Raw genomic sequence first — 20,357 nt, 5'->3', positions numbered from 1 at the left:
GGAAAGAAAAAAAATGAGATTGCTTCCAGTGAAGTGGCTTAATGGATTTTATCATATAAATTATTAATTATTAGTATTCATCCCTCTCTAGCTTTAGCATTCATATCTTTAAAATGAAGTCACTTCTAGTGAAGCAGATCATGTAAATTATTGTTATTCGTTACTATTATTCATCAGAAAATTGTACCATGTAACTCCAAACTGGGCAGCTAGGTGGTGAATAGAGCATAGGTGGAGTCAGGAAGACCTGAGTTCAAATTCAACTGTGATTCTGGGAAAGCTATTTAACCCTGTTGGTCTCAGTTTTCTGGTCTATAACATGAGGGGAAAGAAAGGGTAACCCACTCCAGTATCTTAAATGGGATCACGAAGAATTAGGACATGATTGAAATGACTGAACAGTCCCAAACTATTCCTTACCTTTTTTTTTTTTTAATATTCTGTGTCATTATATTTGTATATTTCAATATTTATAGATATATCAACTCTCTTACAAAGAACTTTCCAATTATTTTTCTATTGTTAATAAAAAAAATCCTCTAACTTTGACAATGAGGTACTAATCTTGATCATTTTATTTGACCAAAGTTTTGTCGCTTCTCCATTTTCTGTTATCGTAGTCCCATTCTCAATTCTTTTGAAACAATTTGCTGATACACTCTTCCCCTCTCTCACTCCCCAAGTCCTCCTGTAATAATTTCCCCACAAATTCACTGGGGGACTTTATTTACATTGGTGTAGAGATTATGTGTACTTTGTTTTGTTTTGGTTTGGGGTTTTTTGGTTTTGTCTTCATCACATCATACAAATCTTCCCAGATTTCTATTAATCATAATCTTCCTTCCTAGCATGACTGTAATATTCCTTTGCATTCACATACCATTTTGTTCTGTCATTCACCAATTATTGCCCAGCTTTTTGTCATCACAGATAATTAATGCTGCCATGATCCTACCCAAATGGGTGGGAGTTCATACCCCCAATGCAGACTAAAACCCATCCAGTCCTGCCCATGGATATTTGTCTATGTCTATGTCCTCATATAAGTTAACCACAAATAGTTTACTCAACTTTAGTAAAAGGCCTCCCTTGATTTCTCCTGATATTTCTAGGGTACCAGTAGAGCATTGGATGTTCTCCTTTCATCTGTCACTCTTGCCATGTGATTAGTCATCTCTTCCTATCATACAATTCCATGTTGACATCTTTTAGTTCCATTGCTCTTCAACATTCTTCACTGATATGTAACTCTTTAGCTCCCATGCTATTGGCTACAGAAATTTCAAGATTCTGAAAAATGGCCAAATTCTATCCCAGAATTCACCAGTTTGATGATGGTTTGACTTAGCATCATGACTTCTGGGAAAGAGAAGCTGAAAGAGATTCCATGAGAGGAGAATCAAATGTGCACAGATGATCCCTAGATGTATTTCTCTCCATACTTCTTTTGGGTTTCATGTAAGGGCTGTGGCACAGGAGGCAGCAATTGAAACTGATGGGATATGGTCAGATTGACACAAACTAACCAGCATCTTGATGAGATTTGAACTGTTATAATTGCCTCAGGGTTATACTTTTTCTAGATTCCTTCTAAAGGGTAAAACCTCATCTAATTCCCAAATGAACTAGGGAATGCCTGCTATTGCCCTACCTTCTTTCCTGGTTACTTTGGAGAGGAGGAGATAGAGGGAGACACTGGAATCTCTTTTGTCCCTCTAGTTAACGTGGCCACTGCTTATGTTTTTTTTTTTTTTTCCTGATGGCACTCTTTTATTTATGTCTATATACCTGGTAAAGGCAAAAATCTGGCAAAAATCTTGATTGTGTGATTAATTTGTGGAGACTAATTTGGGAAGCAGTCTCTGATCTTTTAAATGAAATAGAGAAAGATGGGTGGACATGGGAATCCTGTTTCAGTTTTCCATCATTAAGAGAGATGTACAATAATTACATCACCTAGTCGTTTCCAAGTTACTTCTACAAGTGCAGAGCCACATTACTGAAGACCCAGAAAGGAAAGTTGTCATCAAAGCCCTTAGTACTATCAAATAATTCAGCATCAGAAACTGATATTTTATCAGTAGAAATGACATTAGAGATGTTGCATAACCATCTGCTTTGCTTTGTACCCTAAGAACAATGGGACTTTTTCATCTGACTTACCACTAAGACCGTCTGTATGTCTTATTTCACCCACTAGAATGAACTCCTTGAGAGCGAGGGCGTTTGATTTTCTATTTGTATCCCACAGTGCTTTATACATATTAAGTACTCTACAAATGTCTTATTCATTTATTCACTCATTGATTCTACACATAAGTTGGAAAACACATAAATGTAAATTATAATTTATGTTTCTAGATTTAACATTGATGGTCCCTAAACTAAAAGGAAGCTCGAAAGTAAGCTTCCTGTAGGATATAATTGGGAAATTGTAGGAGCAGCTACTTACATGGGAACTCATGCATTTATCTCCTGGGGACTTCAATGAACCAAACCTTCCATGAAAGAAGCTCTTATCTGTTAGAATATTGTTATAGCCCATCTATACCAATTATGTGCCTTTCCATTGCCACCTGTGTGATATTCTATGTAGATTATTATATTTTAGCTTTCACTGATATACAGCAACTCCAGCAGAATGCTGGTATTAAAAATATGAATCTTTACTTTCATCAGAAACTTTGGGTCATTAAAGGGAATTTGCAATTTCCTAAGGCAATTCAGCCTGTCCTCTTTGTGTTCATTTCTGTGTCCATCATATCATCCATCTGTACTATCTATCTTAGATATACATATTGTTGCACTAAGTACAATAGGTTGTCCATTCAAATGTAGGTTGTAATCTGAGCAACATACTTTGCTTGATCTTTCCTGTATGAATGGTCAGGTCAAACTTTGAATTGATTACTTATCTCTTTTAGATGGGTTATTTTTGTAATGTCATTTGGTATTTGCCAAGGCTAGCACCAAACAATTTCTTTCTCAAAGAAAATGATTATGATACAAAGGCATAAGGACTGCAGTGGAAGTTACAAGTCTTTGGTCTCTCTCATTATTTCTTCCTTTCTCTTATTTCTCTCCATCCTCACCTTTTCCCTTCTTTGCATTAAAATCAACAAATATCAGACCATGTTGATTTAATCTAGAGGGTTTCATCAGGTTCTTTTCTTTTTTTTAGTTTACTTATTTTAAACACACATTGTTGTATGAATTATGTTGGGAGAGAAAAATCAGAACAAATGGGAAAAACCATGCGAGAAAAAAAAAAAAACCCAACAGAAAAAAGAAGTGAACATAGCATGTGTTGATTTACATTCAGTCTCCTCTGGTTGCAGATGACATTTTCTGTCCAGTTTATTGGGAATCCTTTAGATCACAGAATTAGTGAGAAGAACCAAGTCTTTCATAGCTGATCATCGCACATTTGTACTCTTAATACATACAATGTATTCTTGATTCTGCTTGTTTCCCGCAGCATCAGTTCATGTAAATCTTTCCAGGACTTTCTATAATCAGCTTGTTCATCATTTTTTATAGAACAATAATATTCCATTATCTTCATATACCACAACTTGTTGAGCCATTCCCCAATTAATGGACATCCACTCTTTTTCTAATTCTTTGCTACTACAAAAAAAGTTGCTACAAATATTTTTGTACATATGGGTCCTTTTCCCTCTTTTAAAATCTCTTTGGAATATAAGATCAGTAGAGACATTGCTGGGTCAAAGGGTTTGCACAGTTTTATAGCCCTTTGGACATAGTTCCAGATTGTTCTCCAGAATGTTTGGATCATTTCACAACTCCATCAACAATGCCTTAGTGTCCCAGTTTTCCCACATCCTTTCCAATATTTATCATTATCTTTCCCATTATCTTAGCCAATCTGAGAGGTGTAAGGTGGTACCTCAGAGTTGTTTTAATTTACATTTCTCTATTCAATAGTGATTTAGAGCATTTTTTTTTCATATAACTCTAAATAGCATTAATTTCACCATCTGAAAATTGTTCTTTGAAGTTTCTTTTCAACTAATGTTGGTGCATAAAGTGCAATTATTTTCTTGGTGGTTTTTTGCAAATACTAATCATTGGTACTATAATATGTCATTTAAAATATCTCATGAGATGAGGTTTCTTGTGCCTTTGAATGTGTGACAATACTCACTCATTTCTTGCCTCTTCAATGAATACCTATGAATGATAGGTATTCCATGTGAACTTCAGCTTCTTTCTTTCCACTGGTTCCACTTGTAGTGCCGTTTGTATCAAGAATATCATATAAATATATAATTTCCTCCAACATTATGTCCACAGCATGTCATTGGATAAGAATCTCATATTTAGTGTTCTGAAAGTTTATTTGAAATTTGGTTGGCTGTTGTCCTTTGTTCTTGAAGAGTACCAAAAATGACATCATTATGTTAGAGTCGAGTTACAGTGTGTCCAACTGTAGCTGGTTAGACTAATACAAACTCAGAATACTCTGTTACAGATTGGACACAAATAGTCCATATTAACATTTGGGGCAGCTTCTTTAATTTTGTGCACCTCCTGCTTCCTTTGAAAGGTATCTTAAGAGATACCTTAAAAGAGATCAGTATTTGGGAGATTCCGAAGGAAAGTGCAATACAACTCTTGTTGGGCTGGCCACATTGTTCAAAGGCCAAATCTATTCTTGCCAAAAAGATTACTTTATGAAGAACTCATATAGGGCAAGTGTTCACAAGGTGATCAGAAAAAAATGATACAAAGGCACCCTCAAGGTCTCTCTTAAGTACTTTAGAATTAATTGTATGACATGGAGACGTTGGTTCAGGCCTACCCACATAGTGGTAGGTTCTCATCAGAGAAGGTTCTGTGCTCTATGAGCAAAGCAGAAATGAATTAGCTCCAAAGAAACATAAGATATACAAAGGTAGAAAAGCCACCCTATTTGCTCAAAATTATTTTATGAAGAACTCACACAAGGCCAATGCTTCCAAGGTGGTCAGGAAAAATGATATATATTTGAAATGTATAGAAGTTCTAGAGAATAAATTCTTCTTAGAACTTCATACTCCTTTCTTCACCATTTTTTCATTGAGAAGGGATATAGCCAACAGAGGATTGAGGGCCATATTTAATTTTTTTCTTTGTTTCATGGGTTACCATCATGGAAAATTCATTACCAAATAAGAAATAACTGGTGGTGTTCCTCTCTGTAGTGAGCTAGGTTGGTCCTCATAAAGCAGATCATTTTTAGAGCCATACTCAAAGACCTTCCAATGTGATAGAAACTGCCAAAGTTTCTGATTCCCTGGCATTAACCTTCAAAAACCAAGGACTGCCTCCATATCTTTATTAGACATCAGAATAATACTTTACATTATGGGACAATCTCTGTGGTTTTTCAAGTATTCTATATAATTCTATGTGGCCTCAACTCTTGAAACACCATTATCTCCAAAACTTAAAAATTTCAAATAGTCCAAAAGCAATAATGAGTATAAATAGGCTGCAAACAATAACCAACAATGACTTCTGTACAAGAAATCATATGAAATATATCATTCAGAAAAAAACAGATAAGAAAAGGAAATGAGCTGGTCATTTGTATCAAGAAGGAAGGATTAAATTATATAAAAAACCTGAACAATGCACTGGTCCTTTCAGAATAGCAGAAGATCTAGAAGAAGAATGTCAGGGCTTTAGGTATCTCTGGATGATTTACCAAAGGACATGAACAAGAAAGGTATGATTGAACCTTGGTCTATTGCACTGAAAGAAGTACTCCGATTGATGAGATCAAATCCATTGAATTATTGAAGAATTACCATTATTAATAAGTAAAAGTATACTGGAGAGTTCTCACTCCTTAGGAAGCTGAAAGGATCTAATATGAACTGGGGATTCCCTGGGGAATCTTCGTCAGTGTCCCAGTACTTTAGCCAATCTAAGAATCTTTTTCTTCTCCAGGATCTAGACCACTTTTCCTGACCTCTGAGGGGCTAGAAGCCTTTCTTCAGGGAGGGCTCCTTGTGTTTGTTCCCTAACTCTCACCTTAGCAGAAATCTGGCCCTCTGACAAAACCCTCAGGGAAGATCCAGCTAGAAACAAAATCAGATGAAAATCCATTCTTTTTGTATTGTTTATTCATTTTTTTCATCAATTCAGAAGAGAAAGGAAATGTCATTGCATGGAAAAGTTAAGGGGTCCTATCCTGAGTCACTCCTGAGCAGGAAAGAAGAGAATGGATATATGAAGAGGTTGAGTGATAGAAATTAAGATGGAGAAAAAGTCTAGGGAGCATGGGGAAAAACCAATCTAGGAAGAGATTGATTTCTAGCCCCCAAATTCTAGAACCCTGATAAGGTTTAGGGAGTTGAAGGAAGAAAAGGGTTGGGTGAAATATGGAGAATTGCAGCCCAGAACCAAGTATAGCCAAGTATCTAGAAATAAAGGTACCCAACCCAGACCTCTTCACAAGTTTACAAACATAATTCAGGCCTTTCTCCAGGCTCCTACTAGCATTTAGCCTGGAAAATGAAAAGGAGAAAGAGAGAAATCACTCAGTAAAAGTTTGATGGAGGTCCCAAGATCATGAGGGAAGAGGGAAAACAATTAGTCAAATAAATCAAAAACATTTATTGAATGCCTGTTAGGTACATGCTAAGTGCTGGGGATACAAAAAAGAGGCAATTGACAATCCTTTTTGTCAAGGAGCTTACCAGAAAGATGAATATTTACTAGGCTTGGATAGGGTGAGATGAAGATAGAGACACCTAATTACACACCCACAAGTTTGTTTTGGCTACTAGATAGAGCAAGGCATAGTGGCAGGAGAGAGTAAGTGTAGACTAAGAACATTTCTGACTGCAGGGTATAAAGCTGAAAAATACAAACCAGAGACATCCTGTTCTCAGTTTCTGGATTGAATGAAGTGCCATCCTGCCCCCTGCCCAAAGGCAAGATGAAATGACCTGCAGAGTCTTTTAGAGGGCTCGCGGAGGAAAGAAAGAGTACTTGCAGATCAGGTTGTGGATGCATCATGGCACAGTAGAATAAGGAGCACATCCTATTGACAATGTCCACGATTATTATAAGGAGGCAGGTTAGGAAGGACAAGGGAGCCAAAATGTCTCAGTCCTCCTACATTCACCTTCCCTGCTCTTCCCAGTAGGCTGAGGCAGGGATGGAGGATTTTCACAAATCAGACAAACCTTCCATATTCAACTGTTCAGGCTACAGTTTTTCTAAAAATGACTAGAGAGGAAAAAAAAAAGAAATAAAGACGGTTTAAGGACAATTCAGAAAGTTCTGTCCTTTTTTTCCCTCTTTCTGCTACATACACATCTCTTCCCACGCCCATCCCCATCTCCTCCCAATATTCTGGAGTCTCTTCTCTGTGAATCTCATATCCTTTCTTGCTTCTTAGTCCCCTCTCTCCTAGGATCATCTCTTGTCTTCATCTGCCCAGTCTCTCTTGCATTTTGGCCATGTTTCTCTAAACCCTAAAAATCCCTCAATCTCAGCTCCATCTTCATCCTTACTTCAGAATCTTCTTCTCTCTTTTGTAACTTACTGGGGACACTGGCAGGTCTTTTTCTCACTCAGAAGTCTCCTGATCTGAGACATCCGCTCTGCTCGGCGCTGTCAGGGAGAGTGAGGAAAGGTGGGAAAAGGAAAGAGAGGCATGAAGAACTTGGATCCATGAGACTGAGATCAATTGAGTGGAGAGTAGGGCTATAAGGAGGAGGTTTCAGGCTACAGGAGTTACTATTGCCAAGGCAATCTGTCCCAGAATAAGCTTGCTGTTACTTCTTCCCTGTCTAGCTTGGATCTAGGACATTGGGATGTGGGGGAAGAAGGAAGTAGGAGGCAGGAGTAAGGAACATGAAAGCAATTATAAATTTTGCAAAATAAAAGTATTCATTCCTAAGTTTCCAATGCAAAGCCCCTTTACCCCTTAGGTTTTCATATTCCTCATCTATTTAAATGAAAACATTTGGTTGGTAGATTTAGAGCTAGATGTGAGCTCTTAAGGGCAGATAGTTCAATCCCACCTTATTTTATAGAGGGAAAAATTGAAGCCCAGAGAAGGTAAATGATTTTCTCTGGATGACCCAATAGGTCCATTCCTGCTTCAACTTTCTCGGAGTCTGTGATTCCATGGGCTGAGGTGGGTTAGGACAATTGGATGTATGGATATGTTAGGGAAGTGGTGGAAAATCTGGGATAAAGTGGAGAGAAGAAGTTTACTCACCAGCCTGTGTCTTCGTCTGACATAACAGAAGGTAGAGAGCCCAAAGAGAAGCAGCAGGCTTGCTCCTGCACCCAGTCCAGTGCCCAGATAAAAGGGGAGATACCACTCCTGCTTTGCTGCTAGAGAAGAGACATACCCAGAAGCCTTCTCACTTTCTAGTCCATAGTCTTGAACACCAAGAAGGATTCAGGAAAGAGGAGGGGTAGAAAGATGGAGCATAGAGTATCAGACTGGGAAATGGGATTCTCAGGTCCCAGCAGGAAGGAGTTAGCTGAGACTTCCAGAGAGGTAGTAGTTGCTACTAAATGGTGGTAAAATGGTGGGAGGTTAGCATGGCTGAGTGGGATTGCTCCTTGTATTCTTGTGAAAATTGAGCCATTGGAGCAGGGGCAGAGAGAAAGAGGGGAAGGGAATTGGTTTCTTACTCAATTTGAAGGAATCTGAATTAAGTTGTTTCTTATCTTGGAGGAACAATTGGCATTCCCATGTCCCAGATTTTGGTTTGTCCACCTGCAGCTCCCTTTGCTTCTCTGAAACATTCAGGTTTATTTCTGTCCGGTTTTCTAGCACCCATCTCAGGTTCAGCCCAGGGATTATGGGGCCCAGCACATCACAGCACAGTTTCTTATGTGGTGATTCCTGGGATATAGCTGAAGAGAGCAAGAGACAGAAACTAAGTACTTGGACAATAAGAGATAGGACAATAGTGAAAACAACAGTGTCTATATGTATGTAGCACTATATAACTTTCAAAGCTCTTTCACTTGCATTGATTCATTTTCTTCTCAAAACAGCCAAGTAAGGTGGCTCTGGGGAAAGATATCCCCATTTGACAGCTAAAGAAAACTGAGACAGAAAGCCAGGGAGAGAGACAGACAGACAGACAGACAGAGACACATAGAGAAAAAGAGACCTAGAGACAGAGTCAGAGACAGAAAGAGACTGAGAGAGACAGAGATAGAGACAGAGACAGAGAGAGATATGTGAGAAAGAAGAGAGATAGAGAAAAAGAGCCAGAAAGACAGAGAGAGAGAGAGAGAGAGAGAGAGAGAGACAGAGAGAGAGAGACAGACAGACAGAGAGAGAGAGAGAGAGAGAGAGAGAGAGAGAGAGAGAAAGAGAGAAGAATTTGCTTAATTTCACACAGCAAGATAAGAAACTGAATTAAAACCCAGGACTAAAAGATTCTGATTCTGAATTCTGGGCTTTTTGGAGATTATTAGTGAGGACAAGTACCAAACCAGTTGAGACTGAGAAATAAGAGGATAGTGAGAGATATGGAGGAGATTTACCAGGCAAGGCTAGACAATTAGGTCCTCAGGGTCTCTTTTTCCCCTCCATGCTGAATCTGGAGAGGACCAGCTCTGTGATATTCATAAGGAAGAAAGTATGTGCTCAGCCCTCACTTGCTCACCTCTCATTACCACAAGGTTGACCTTCTGTTTCAGGTCTCCCGAAGAAAATTTTAGTAGGAAGATTCCTGAGCCAGCATGCTGGGGCAAGACAGGGGAAAGAGTGAATGTGATTGGAAAATTAGACTTCTCCACTTTGAAATTTGGAATCCCACTTCCAGGTATCAAATTATTATCCTTCCATGAATACTTGGCTGGCTGTTGGGGAGAGGCAACATCTTCCACCTGCCATGTGAATTCTCCTTTTGGATCTTCCTTATTCAGCTCCTGCTCATTTAAATTCAGAGGGAAGGAGAATTGGACAGTTTTGCCTGTCATCCCATATTTGGTCTGGGATGGTTTTGTGAAACCTGTAGATGATGATAGAGATAGGAAGGGTAGGATTAGAGAAATGGAGTGGAAGTAAAGAAAAGGGAGAGGAGAATGGAAATAAATACAAACAGCCTGTAATTTCAGGTCTTCCAAAAGCTGCCTATGCATTAAAAAAACAACAAGATGATTATATTCATGCATTCCTTTGCACTACTCCCCTACATGAACCCTTCCATTGTGGCCAAAGTGATTTAGTTATCATTCTTCCCAAATGCCATGCACATTTCTGTTGGCTTGCTTATTTTGGTCCCTCTGCCCAGAAAGCCCTTCATATTCCTCAAAGTTCTAGACTTTCCTCCAGCTCAAGTCTCATCTATTCTAAGGAACCTTCCCTTATTTCAAAGGAGTCATTCCCTATCCTGAATCCCTGTAGAAATTTCTTATAGTATTCACTATAAGCACAGAACCATTTCCTTAGAGTCTGCTATCTGTACCTTTCTACTACCATTATCTTGTCTCTCCTATAGGTTCTAAACTCCATGAGCAGGGATCTGGTTTTGAATCTTTTGGAAATGCTCTAGAGCTAGCATCTAACTCTTGAACTTAATCAATATTCAATAGTAGGTATTCACTAGATTTCTTTTTTATGCTAGTGAAATTGAATCATCTTCTTAAATAAACTAGGTGTTTGTGACTGTGGGCAAGTCATCTAACTTCTTAGCAAGTCAAGCAAGTACCCAGCATTTTAAGTTGTCAATTTGCATTCATAGATAGAATTTCTTCCTCCTTTGAGGTCAAGATGTCAACAAACAAAAAATTATTAAATAATTATTATATAAATGTTTATTAGATTATTAAATTATTAAACAAAACAAATTATTAAAACAACAAAATCTAATTACTTTGAGTAGAATAAGATAGGAATGGGAAAGGAGGTATGTTGTTGATAAAGAGAAAGGAAAAGATCCTTCTCCTCCCCTTTTTTGAGTTGTAAAGTCAAAAAGATACAATAGTAACGAAAGTCTTCCTTTCCCCCCTTTTTCCACCCACTGACCCTGAAAAGAGATTAAAATGGCCCTCAACATCTCCTGCATCATCTCCTTGTCTCTCATGTGTCAAATAGTGGGAAAAAGTAGGAAGAGCAATATCCAGTTTAAAATCCCAAGATTTATTTCCCCTGAGGGACAACGATTAGGGGTAGGAAGGAAGGAAGGAAGGTCTTGAATCAAGAGAGTAGAGGCATTGAAAGTTGGTGGTAAAAAGATAGAGTAAAGAAAAGGACTTGCTTCTCTTACCAAATACTGTGACTCTGATGCTCAATTTCAGGGTTTTGCCATTCACAGAGATAGCACAGTACCAAATACCTCCTTCTTTAGGCTCCACGTGGATTAAGTTCAAAGTTTTCTTGTCTCGACTCAGGATCCTTTTACTTTTATCTCCTGGACCATTCCATTCCACCTTGAATCCAGGAAGGTTGGAGGAGCTATGTAATGTTAAAGTCATGTTCTTTCCAGAAAATATATAATCACTTGGGTTGGCCGTCACTGGAGAGGGGACAGGAGGCAGCTCCAAATTACATATACCAGGTACACCCCAAAAAAGAAACAGACAGAAAATCCCAGGACAGCTAGCCTCTCAAATCTACCAATCATGCCATTTTTCTGGGTCTCCAAGGTCCTCCTTCTCTATCTTCTTTCCCCTCTATCTTCTTTCCTCCATCCTTCTTTCTTTTTATCTTTCATCTCTCTTTGTTCCTACTGTTTTCCTTTCCCTCTCCCTCTCATCCCATTGTCTCTTTCTTTTTTAGCCATGGATAAAAGAGATAAATGATCAGATGGGGCAGTGGATGGAATGCTAGAATTCTAGCCCCAGGTCAGGAAGACCTGAATTCAAATCTTTCCTTAGACACTTAATAACCTATGTGACTCTGGAAAAGTTACTTAACCTCACTGACAGCCTTGGTTTCCTCATCTCTAAAGTGTAGATAAATAATAACACTTACCTCACAGTTGTTAGGACCAAGTGTAAACATTTGTAACATATGTAAATAAATGTAATGTGTAGAAAATGCTTTGCAAACCTGAAAGTGTTATATAAATTCTAGCTATTATTATGAAAACTTCCAAAAGGTCTCATTGGTTGCCAAGGTGCCTTCTGTTAGTAGTAGATGGGGGAAGAGAGAGAGAGAAGACAGGAATGGGAAGAATTTAGGGAGAAGGAAAGAAAGTGATCTGACAATTCTTTTCTTCTACTCACACTTGAACACCCAAAGTTGGACTTCCTGCTTCCTGTTCTCTACCTCACAGAAATAGGTCCCAGAGTCTGCTATCTCCAGCTTCTTGATGATCAGAGAAAAGTTGCCCGAGTCCCATTCATTTGATGAGGAATCCACTCTATCTTTCATTTTTGTGTTTCCTGGAAATGAAAAAAAATTTTTCTGGGTAGGGGAGAATCTATTCATTATTACAATATATTAAACATTCATGACTTTTCTGCTTTGAGCTACCTGAAGATTATTGTCATCAAAGTGAGACAGGGTGGTGGAGTAGTGGCCAGGAAAGGGAAAAAATAAACACTGAATTTTAAGTCAGAAGACTTGGGTTCAAATTTCACTTCTGTAGCTTACTTCTTATTGGTGTGAACATGGAAATCACGTTGAGCTTTGGTTTACTCATGTATAAAAAGAGGGGGTTAGGCTAATCATTGCTAATATTCCTTCCAGCTCCAGACTCTTTGATTTCAGTCTGTCCAGAGAATCCTTGACTTGTCAGATTTCCATTTCTGTTTGTGGAATGAATTACTCCTCTCTTATGGGTAAATACCCATAATTAGGTGACAGGATATGGATGATGAGTTAACAAAAGAGACTAGGAAGGAATGGTCATACAGAGAAGAGGAGAAAAGAATATCCAGGAGGAAAAATGTCATTTTTTTTTTTTTTAGCACAAGACACTAGAGTAAGCACTCAAAAGGACTATGCTCATTGAGCCTTCCCAAGTTCCCAGAGGATAATATTGAATGGGGAGTATGGACAAGCACCCCAAATGATTTGTTGAAGACTGAACAGAAAGTATAACAGAGATGGACTGCAGCACTTCTCATGGAGCAGGCTCCTTGCTAAAGGACATACATGACACAGCAACTCCTGATTGGTCAGTCCCTGGGTCTGAGGTTGCATTGACTGTGTTTGCCTTAAAGATGATTGGTGATTAAACCAAGAGGAACCTCCCTCCTCAGCAGGCTCTGAGGATAGAGGAGAAAATCTCTGCTCATCTCTAGAGCAGGTCACTTTGGGATTCTGCCAGCTCTCCCTTGGACTGCCAACAATATAAGAAGGGGATTTTTCTCCTCCCCCACTCACTGGCAGTAAGGAAGCCTGCAGTTTGAGCATATGGCAGTGAGAACATGTGCTTGCCTAGCTGAGCCTGAGACTGCACCTCAATTCCCCGGATGTCTCTTCTGGTTTGGGGTTCTTTCCTGAATCTAGGAATCCCAAGATTCTAAAGAATGGGTATTTCCAGCCTGAGAGTCCTTAGGTTCCTAAATCAGTACCCATTGCCCAATATTAATAATACCTGAAGCTATGCTGCTTCTCAGAGGAGTATAAACAGGCAAGATCATTCTGAACTTGAGTACGCTGAAGGCAGAAATAAACTGGAACCAGCTTCCCAGCCAATTGTTAAATTTCCAATGTAAGCACATATATTTCAGAAATCAGCAAATTGTATAGAGCTTAATTTATTGTTCTGCTGATTGTCTAGATTTAAGGAAATGATGAGGAAAATGTTTAATAATGCAGATTAAATTTAAAACTGTGTACATCCTCCCCAACTAGTTGTTCAACATTTACCAACATATCCTGGGCCTGACTGGTCATAAAATCTGAACCATCTCAGCCTTTGGTGATCTGAAGTGAAAGTGAAATACCTTTTTAGTAAAATCACAAAATGCCTTTTCATGAAGTTTACTTAATGCAATGTCTGGTACATAGTAAATGTTTAATAGATGCTTCTTGACTTTACATTTTAGGAGAAAATATGGGTATAGATTGGATCTAGGTTGTTATTTTATATTTGTATTTGTTAATGCATACCTGTGATTTTTTCTTTGTTTTGAGCATTTCTCTAGAGGAAGAGAAAATAAGTAATTGTATTATACATGAAATTCATTTTGTACCTGACAATTAAAAACTTTGCTGGACCCAAAGGACAGAGATGCTTCTTCCCCTTTGTCCTCTCCATTAAAGGGGAGACCATATAGGTGGTGTGGATTGAATTCAGTCCAAGGAAATCTAATTACGTAAAATACTGCTAGATCTGGAGTCAGAAAGATCTGAATTTAAATCCAGTCTCAGACATTTAATAGCTATGTGACCCTGAGCAAGTCATTTAATCTCTGTCTGCCTCACTTTTCTCATTTGTAAAATGGAGATTATAACAATATCTATAACCCATGGTGGTTTTGAGAATCAAATGAGATACTATGTATAAAATACTTAGTGCAGTGCTTGATACATAGTAAGTGCTCAATAAATTCTACTTTCCTTCTTCTCTGAAAAAAAAAAGATGGGGAGACAGTCTCTTTCTTTCACTGTTTGGCTCTTATGCCCCAGCCCTGACACTCTTGGGGAATATTTTCTTAAATTTTGGGTTTGGCTCATGGCTAAAGTCTTCCTAAAAGGGACAATAGAAAGGTAGTCTGTTGTTGATTGGTTGTTCTTTGTATTCGCAAAGGACCAAACTGACATCACTATGTTAGAGTCCAGTTACAGTGTGTAAATTAGGTATGGGAGAGATATTTATTTCCCCCACACAAAAGAAATGGGAAACACATTTGGTTCTCACACATAGCATTCATTGACAGAAACTTAAGCCTCAAGTACTAACTACTGTTACATCATGAGATAGATTTTTTAACTTCAAAACATGAAGCAGTCTTTAGGATTGGATTTGTCACAATTTATCTCAGCTCTTCACTGTCTGAACCACTCTCTCCAAGTCCATGATTTCTAAAAAAAGCCAGGCCAGGGTTTGAGGCCTCCTTCCCACCTTGGTGAATATCTTCTCCAATGCAGACTCTCTACAAATGAAAGAGGATTATTCCTGCTGTAACTAAGGACCCAGAATCTCTGGACCTTTCAGACTCACAAGGTGGCTTCTAAGGCTGGAAATATTTATGTCAGGATGGCTGCTGGATGATCAAAGAAACACAAAGCAGAAGAAAGAGAGACAGAACCCAGGATTGAGCCTAGCTAGGTAGCTGATCTGTAAGCTCAAGCTACCATTGGGAGCAACTGCCATGCTTCTGGGGCAGAGAAAAACCCCATTTCCCAATTCTCTCTTCACCTCCACAGGAAGTCCCAGAGTTGCACAATGCCATCTGGAGGATCAAAGGAAGAAAATGACAGGAGTGGATTCATTCATTCATTGAGTAAATAGCTTTTCCTGCTCAACAGCTGATAAGGGGATTGCTTGATCATCAACCAAGTATCTGAATCCTTAAGCCATGAGTCACCCACCCATGGCCAACAGAAAGCAGCTTGGCTCATAGTCTTCATCTTGATCTCACTACCTCTTCTCATAGTCATGTAGCTCAGTATCCAGCTGGCTTTTGAGCTCTCTGAATTGTTTTTCCTTGAGCCCAAAGAGAGAATTTAGGGAGAGAAAGATTGGAAGAGCCATGTTTTCTAATGTTCCTGGCTCAGAGAATGATTACCCTTACTCCCTCCTTCATTTCACCCTTCTCCCAAGTCACAGATTTTTTTTTTTTGCCTAGGTGAGAGAGCCCATTCTTTACCTAGTCTAAATCACTGAATGGATGCTGCCTCAGTCAAACTTAGACCTGTTGAAGACCTTAGTTTAAAAAAGCCAAAGTCTCCCAGTGCATCGAGAGCCATCTTCAATTGTCTTGATCTATATCTGGCCACTGAACCCAGATAGCTCTGGAGGGGAAAGTGAGGCAGTGCCCATCCCTCCCTCACTTAAATCTAATTCTCTGGCATGTCATGGCCCTCTTTAAGAACGAAGGACAAAACAATCAGCAAGATAAAGGTATGCCTTCTATATGTTGAAGCATCCTCTTTTCACTTTTTAATCTTCTTTCTTCCTCTGATCTTGCAATTCAGATTTTTAGAAGAGATGCAAAAGAGGAGCAGTTGATGTAACAGTGGACCACACAGAGAGAAAAAAAAGACCATGAACGATACCAGATCAAAATCATGGCAAGGATCAAAGTGGTTAGGGGAAGACATCACATCAAAAAGACATTCTTATAGTAGAGAGACAATGACTAAGACTTATGAGAAGAAAAGTGTCAGGCTGAAACTACCATCTATTATGGTGGGCTCTAGGTGCAGAATGAAGTATAACTGGTCAGACAATGGCCAGTATGCTGATTTGTTTTGCTTAATTGTACTTTGGTTGCTAGAAAGAGTTCTACTTTAGGAGGTAAAGGAGGAAGGAGGAAACAATGGGAAGTGACAGTAATGTAAAAAAAAGAAACATGGGAAGATATTAAAAGGAAGTGGAGTAATTGTAATCACCAGTCTTGGGCCTGGATGATGAAGAATATCTCCCACATCTTATTAGAGAATTGGGAGAATATGGTTGTGGAATGTGTCCTATATAATCAGACTTGATCAACGTGCTATTTTTCTTTTCAAGAAGGAAGAGTTCATTAGAGGTGGTATTGAAGTGGTATAATATATAGAAATGATATAAAGTTAAAGGAGAAAAACTATTAGTAAAGTCCAAATACATGTGTGTGTAATATATTTGTTATTTTGAATTATTTCAATCATATCTGACACTCCATTTAGGATTTTCTTGGCAAAGATACTGAAGTGGTTTGCCATTTCTTTCTCTAGCTCATTTTATAGATGAGGGAACTGAGGCAAACAGGGTTAAGTGATTTGCCTAAAATCACTAACCTAGTAAATGTCTGAGGACAGATTTGAATTGACATCCTCTTGACTCCAGGGCCAGTGTTCTAGCCAGTGTGCCATTTATGTCTCTCATATGTGTATGTATGTGTCCATATGTCCATACATAGATGTATACACACATATTTTCTACTTGGCCTCTCTGTGGCTTTTGAAACATTTATTTCTCTTGGATATATTGCTTAGTAATTAAGTTCATCCCACCTCCTTCCTCAGCTTTCAATGACTTCTCTTATTCCTCCTCACTAAGAACAGTTCAGTGTTCAAGAGTTACCACTAAGGATGGTAAACCCCTTAGAGAAAGGTATTGGACTCCAGGTGCCAAATGAGAGATTTTTTTTCGATATAGTCAGTGAGGGAATTTGTTTTGTTTAACTATGCATGTTCGTTACCAAAAAAAATTTGTTTCTTTAATCCCCTAACAATTAGGTAGGGGTAAGAGAAAAAGAAACTAAATTTTTGTTAAATTTTAAAAATTGTTCCTGTGGGCAACAACTAATCCCTTAGAATTTTTGTTGTTGTTTGTTTGTTTGTTTTTCAAGCAATCAGTGATGCTAGTTGGGTGAAGGATCCCTCTCATTTGGATATCTGTATTTTGGTACATATATTAAAAATCACTCATTGTTTTATCATTACATTTTATACAAACAAGTATAAAAGATGTGAAATACATTTTATAAATAGAGCTAAGGATTCAGGGTAAGGAAAAAGTCACTGTGTGTTATTTGATTAGAATACAATATTGAAAGTCCATACCATGTACATAAAAATTAGAAAGGGCAAAAGATCAGACTGGCAAAAATGACAAAAAGGAAAATGACAAATGTTGGAGAGTCTGAGGGAAAATGAGTACATTAGTACATTGCTGGTTAAGCTATAAATTGGTTCAACTATTTTGAGAAGGAATTTGGAACAGTTAGTTCCAATTTGGAATAAGTTAGTAAATCATAATTTTTGACCAAGCCTATAACCAATGTGAGAAAATAGAGTGCTGGGCTGAGAATCAATAATATCTGAGTTCAACATTGGCTTTAGACTCTTACTAGCTGTGTAATCCTGGTAAGTCACTTAACCTTTGTTTGCTTTAATCCACTGGAGAAGGAAATTTCAGTATCTTTTCCAGGAAAAAACTCTATGGATGGTATTGGTATAATATGGTCCTCCAGGGTCACAAATAGTAGGATACAACTGAATAATTGAACAATGACAATAACTCACATAATTCAAAAGAAAGTGGAAAAGTGTTTTTTACAAAAACAGCTAGGTGGTACAGTGTATACAGTGCTGAGTCTGGAGTTATAAAGACCTGAGTTCAAATTTGACTTTAGATACTTTCTAACTGTGTGACCTGAGCAAGTTACTTAACCCTGTTTGCTTCAGTTTCCTCATCAATAAAATGAGCTAGAGAAGGAAATGGTAAATCACTACAATATCTTTTTGAGGAAAAACCCAAATGAGGTCACAGAGGTCAGACATGACTGATAATTAGTCAACAACAATAAATTCAAAGTAAATGTTTTGTAGTAGCCCCAAACTGAACATTAAGGAGATGTTCAACTATAGGGTAATAGCTAAAAAATTTAGCATGTGATTGTAATAGAATATTATTGTACTATAAGAAATAAATAGTTTGAAAGAGGAAAAGCTTCTATGAACTGATACTGAGTAAAAACAAAACTAGGAGAGCAACTTATACCCATGACAACAACATTGTAGAGTAAAATAGCTTTGAAAGGCTTCCGAACTTTGGTCAATGCAATGTCAAACCAGAGTACTAAAGATAAAACACATTACTCACCTCCTACCAGAGAGGTAATGAACTTTAAATACCAAATCTGATATACATTTTTGAAGAGGCTCAATGTAAGAATTTATTTTGTTGGACTATGCATATTTGTTATGAGAATTTATTTTTCATTATTTTGTTGTTCATTGGGGAGAGAGGAACAGAGTCATAAAAATAAATGAACAAATAAATAAATAAATTGGGGGGGGGAATAAAGTCAAAAAGGATAAACCACAAAATAGTTTGTATATAGGAAAAGAAAATAAAAATTAATACATTACAAAACAGTTTGTATATAGGAAGGATATATTGATATATAGAAATCTACAAATCTGAGGGGAGATACAGATAGAGAAGAGCATGAAGACAGAAGGGCAAAATAGAGAAGCATTATCATAGAGGGAATATATTATAGATTGTCTATCTAGATTGAAATAATGTATAATGAATTATTGAAAATGCACACAAAGTTGGCATGGGAAAAGGATATAGTTTGTAGGGAAGAGGTGCCAGGCATATTAAGTCACAGGTACCTACTAGAGATAATATCTATTAACAAAGATAAAATTGTATTTACTTGATGGTAATTTCATCTTTCAAAATGAATGTTAACAAAACAAAGAAGGTACGACAGCTAAGCTGTGAGAACAGAAAGGCAGTTTTTGTTGTTCAATCAAGTTCCACTCTTTGTGACCCATTCTGGGATTTTCTTGGCAAGGATGCTGGAATGATTTGCCCTTTCCTTCTCCAGCTCACTTTACAGAGGAGGAAACTGAGGCAAAATGGATTAATTGATTTGCTCAAGATCACACAACTAGAATCAGGAAAAAATTCAAATTCAGCCTCAGATACTAGCTATACGACCCTGCACAAATGACTTAGCAACTTTGCCTCAATTTCCTCCTCTGTAAAGTGAGCCAAAAAAGAAAAGGGCAAACCACTCTTGAAATCTTTATTAAGAAAATATCAAATAAGGTCATGAAGAATAGGACATAACTGAAATAGCTGGACAATAATAGCTCTAGACCCATCACTCTATCCATGGTTCCACCTTGCTGTCCAGAAAGACAACAATTACTGTCACAACGCCTAGAAGTACACCAGCTTCTCTACAACTGCCCATAGTCAGCACAAAGAAGAAAGACTTTCACTGCTGGAGTTGACCCTCTGCTGGCCCCCACAACTGTGATATAAGATAGAAAGCAAGTATAAGGAACAGAAGGAATGAGGTATCTTTGATACAGTAGGACAGAGCAGTCATGGTGGTCTGAGTTTGTAGGTACCTTCCTATTTTCAAGCATATATATTCTGCTGGACTGCCTTATCCATGGATAGGAAAACCAGAATAATGGGCCATAGGTTCAGTGTACCTCTTCCTGAACCCCTATTTAGAGAATATTTCTCTTGCTAATAGGATAGTCCCTTGGAGTCCAGTGGGGAGGGAGGAAGGTTCTTAGAAGCCATTCTGTATCCTGAAAGGTCAATAAGGAAAAATTAGTTGCCAAAGAGAAAGTGATAGCAATATTGAGCAGGAATGTCAACTTAGAATTTGTAAGAAAAAAGAACATGAAAAATCAGGTATAGTCTAATGTGGGTTTTAGACTTTAAAAGAGTAGATTTCAAAGAGTACAGAGAAAGCCAGGGTCCCATGAGTCTGAGATT

The 20,357-nt window shown here is 38.0% G+C and overlaps 1 protein-coding gene across 2 annotated transcripts in view; it reads right to left on the bottom strand.

The window, feature by feature from the left end:
* Positions 1–6,607: 6,607 nt before the first annotated feature.
* The window catches only part of CD4 (CD4 molecule), a 34,051-nt gene continuing 20,301 nt past the window's right edge, over positions 6,608–20,357 (bottom strand). For both annotated transcript variants that reach the window (XM_052000975.1, XM_052000976.1), the window contains exons 4-10: positions 12,226–12,384; positions 11,265–11,513; positions 9,660–10,007; positions 8,671–8,895; positions 8,246–8,364; positions 7,565–7,632; positions 6,608–7,245 (exon numbers count right to left, since the gene is read on the bottom strand). In XM_052000975.1, the coding sequence (XP_051856935.1) occupies positions 7,236–7,245; positions 7,565–7,632; positions 8,246–8,364; positions 8,671–8,895; positions 9,660–10,007; positions 11,265–11,513; positions 12,226–12,384 (1,178 nt within the window). In that variant the 3' untranslated portion in view covers positions 6,608–7,235. The remainder of the gene's footprint in view (positions 7,246–7,564; positions 7,633–8,245; positions 8,365–8,670; positions 8,896–9,659; positions 10,008–11,264; positions 11,514–12,225; positions 12,385–20,357) is intronic.

Source organism: Antechinus flavipes, chromosome 5 (assembly GCF_016432865.1).
Source record: "Antechinus flavipes isolate AdamAnt ecotype Samford, QLD, Australia chromosome 5, AdamAnt_v2, whole genome shotgun sequence".
Classification (NCBI taxonomy): Eukaryota; Metazoa; Chordata; class Mammalia; order Dasyuromorphia; family Dasyuridae; genus Antechinus; species Antechinus flavipes.
This window is presented reverse-complemented; position numbering and strand designations above follow the sequence as displayed.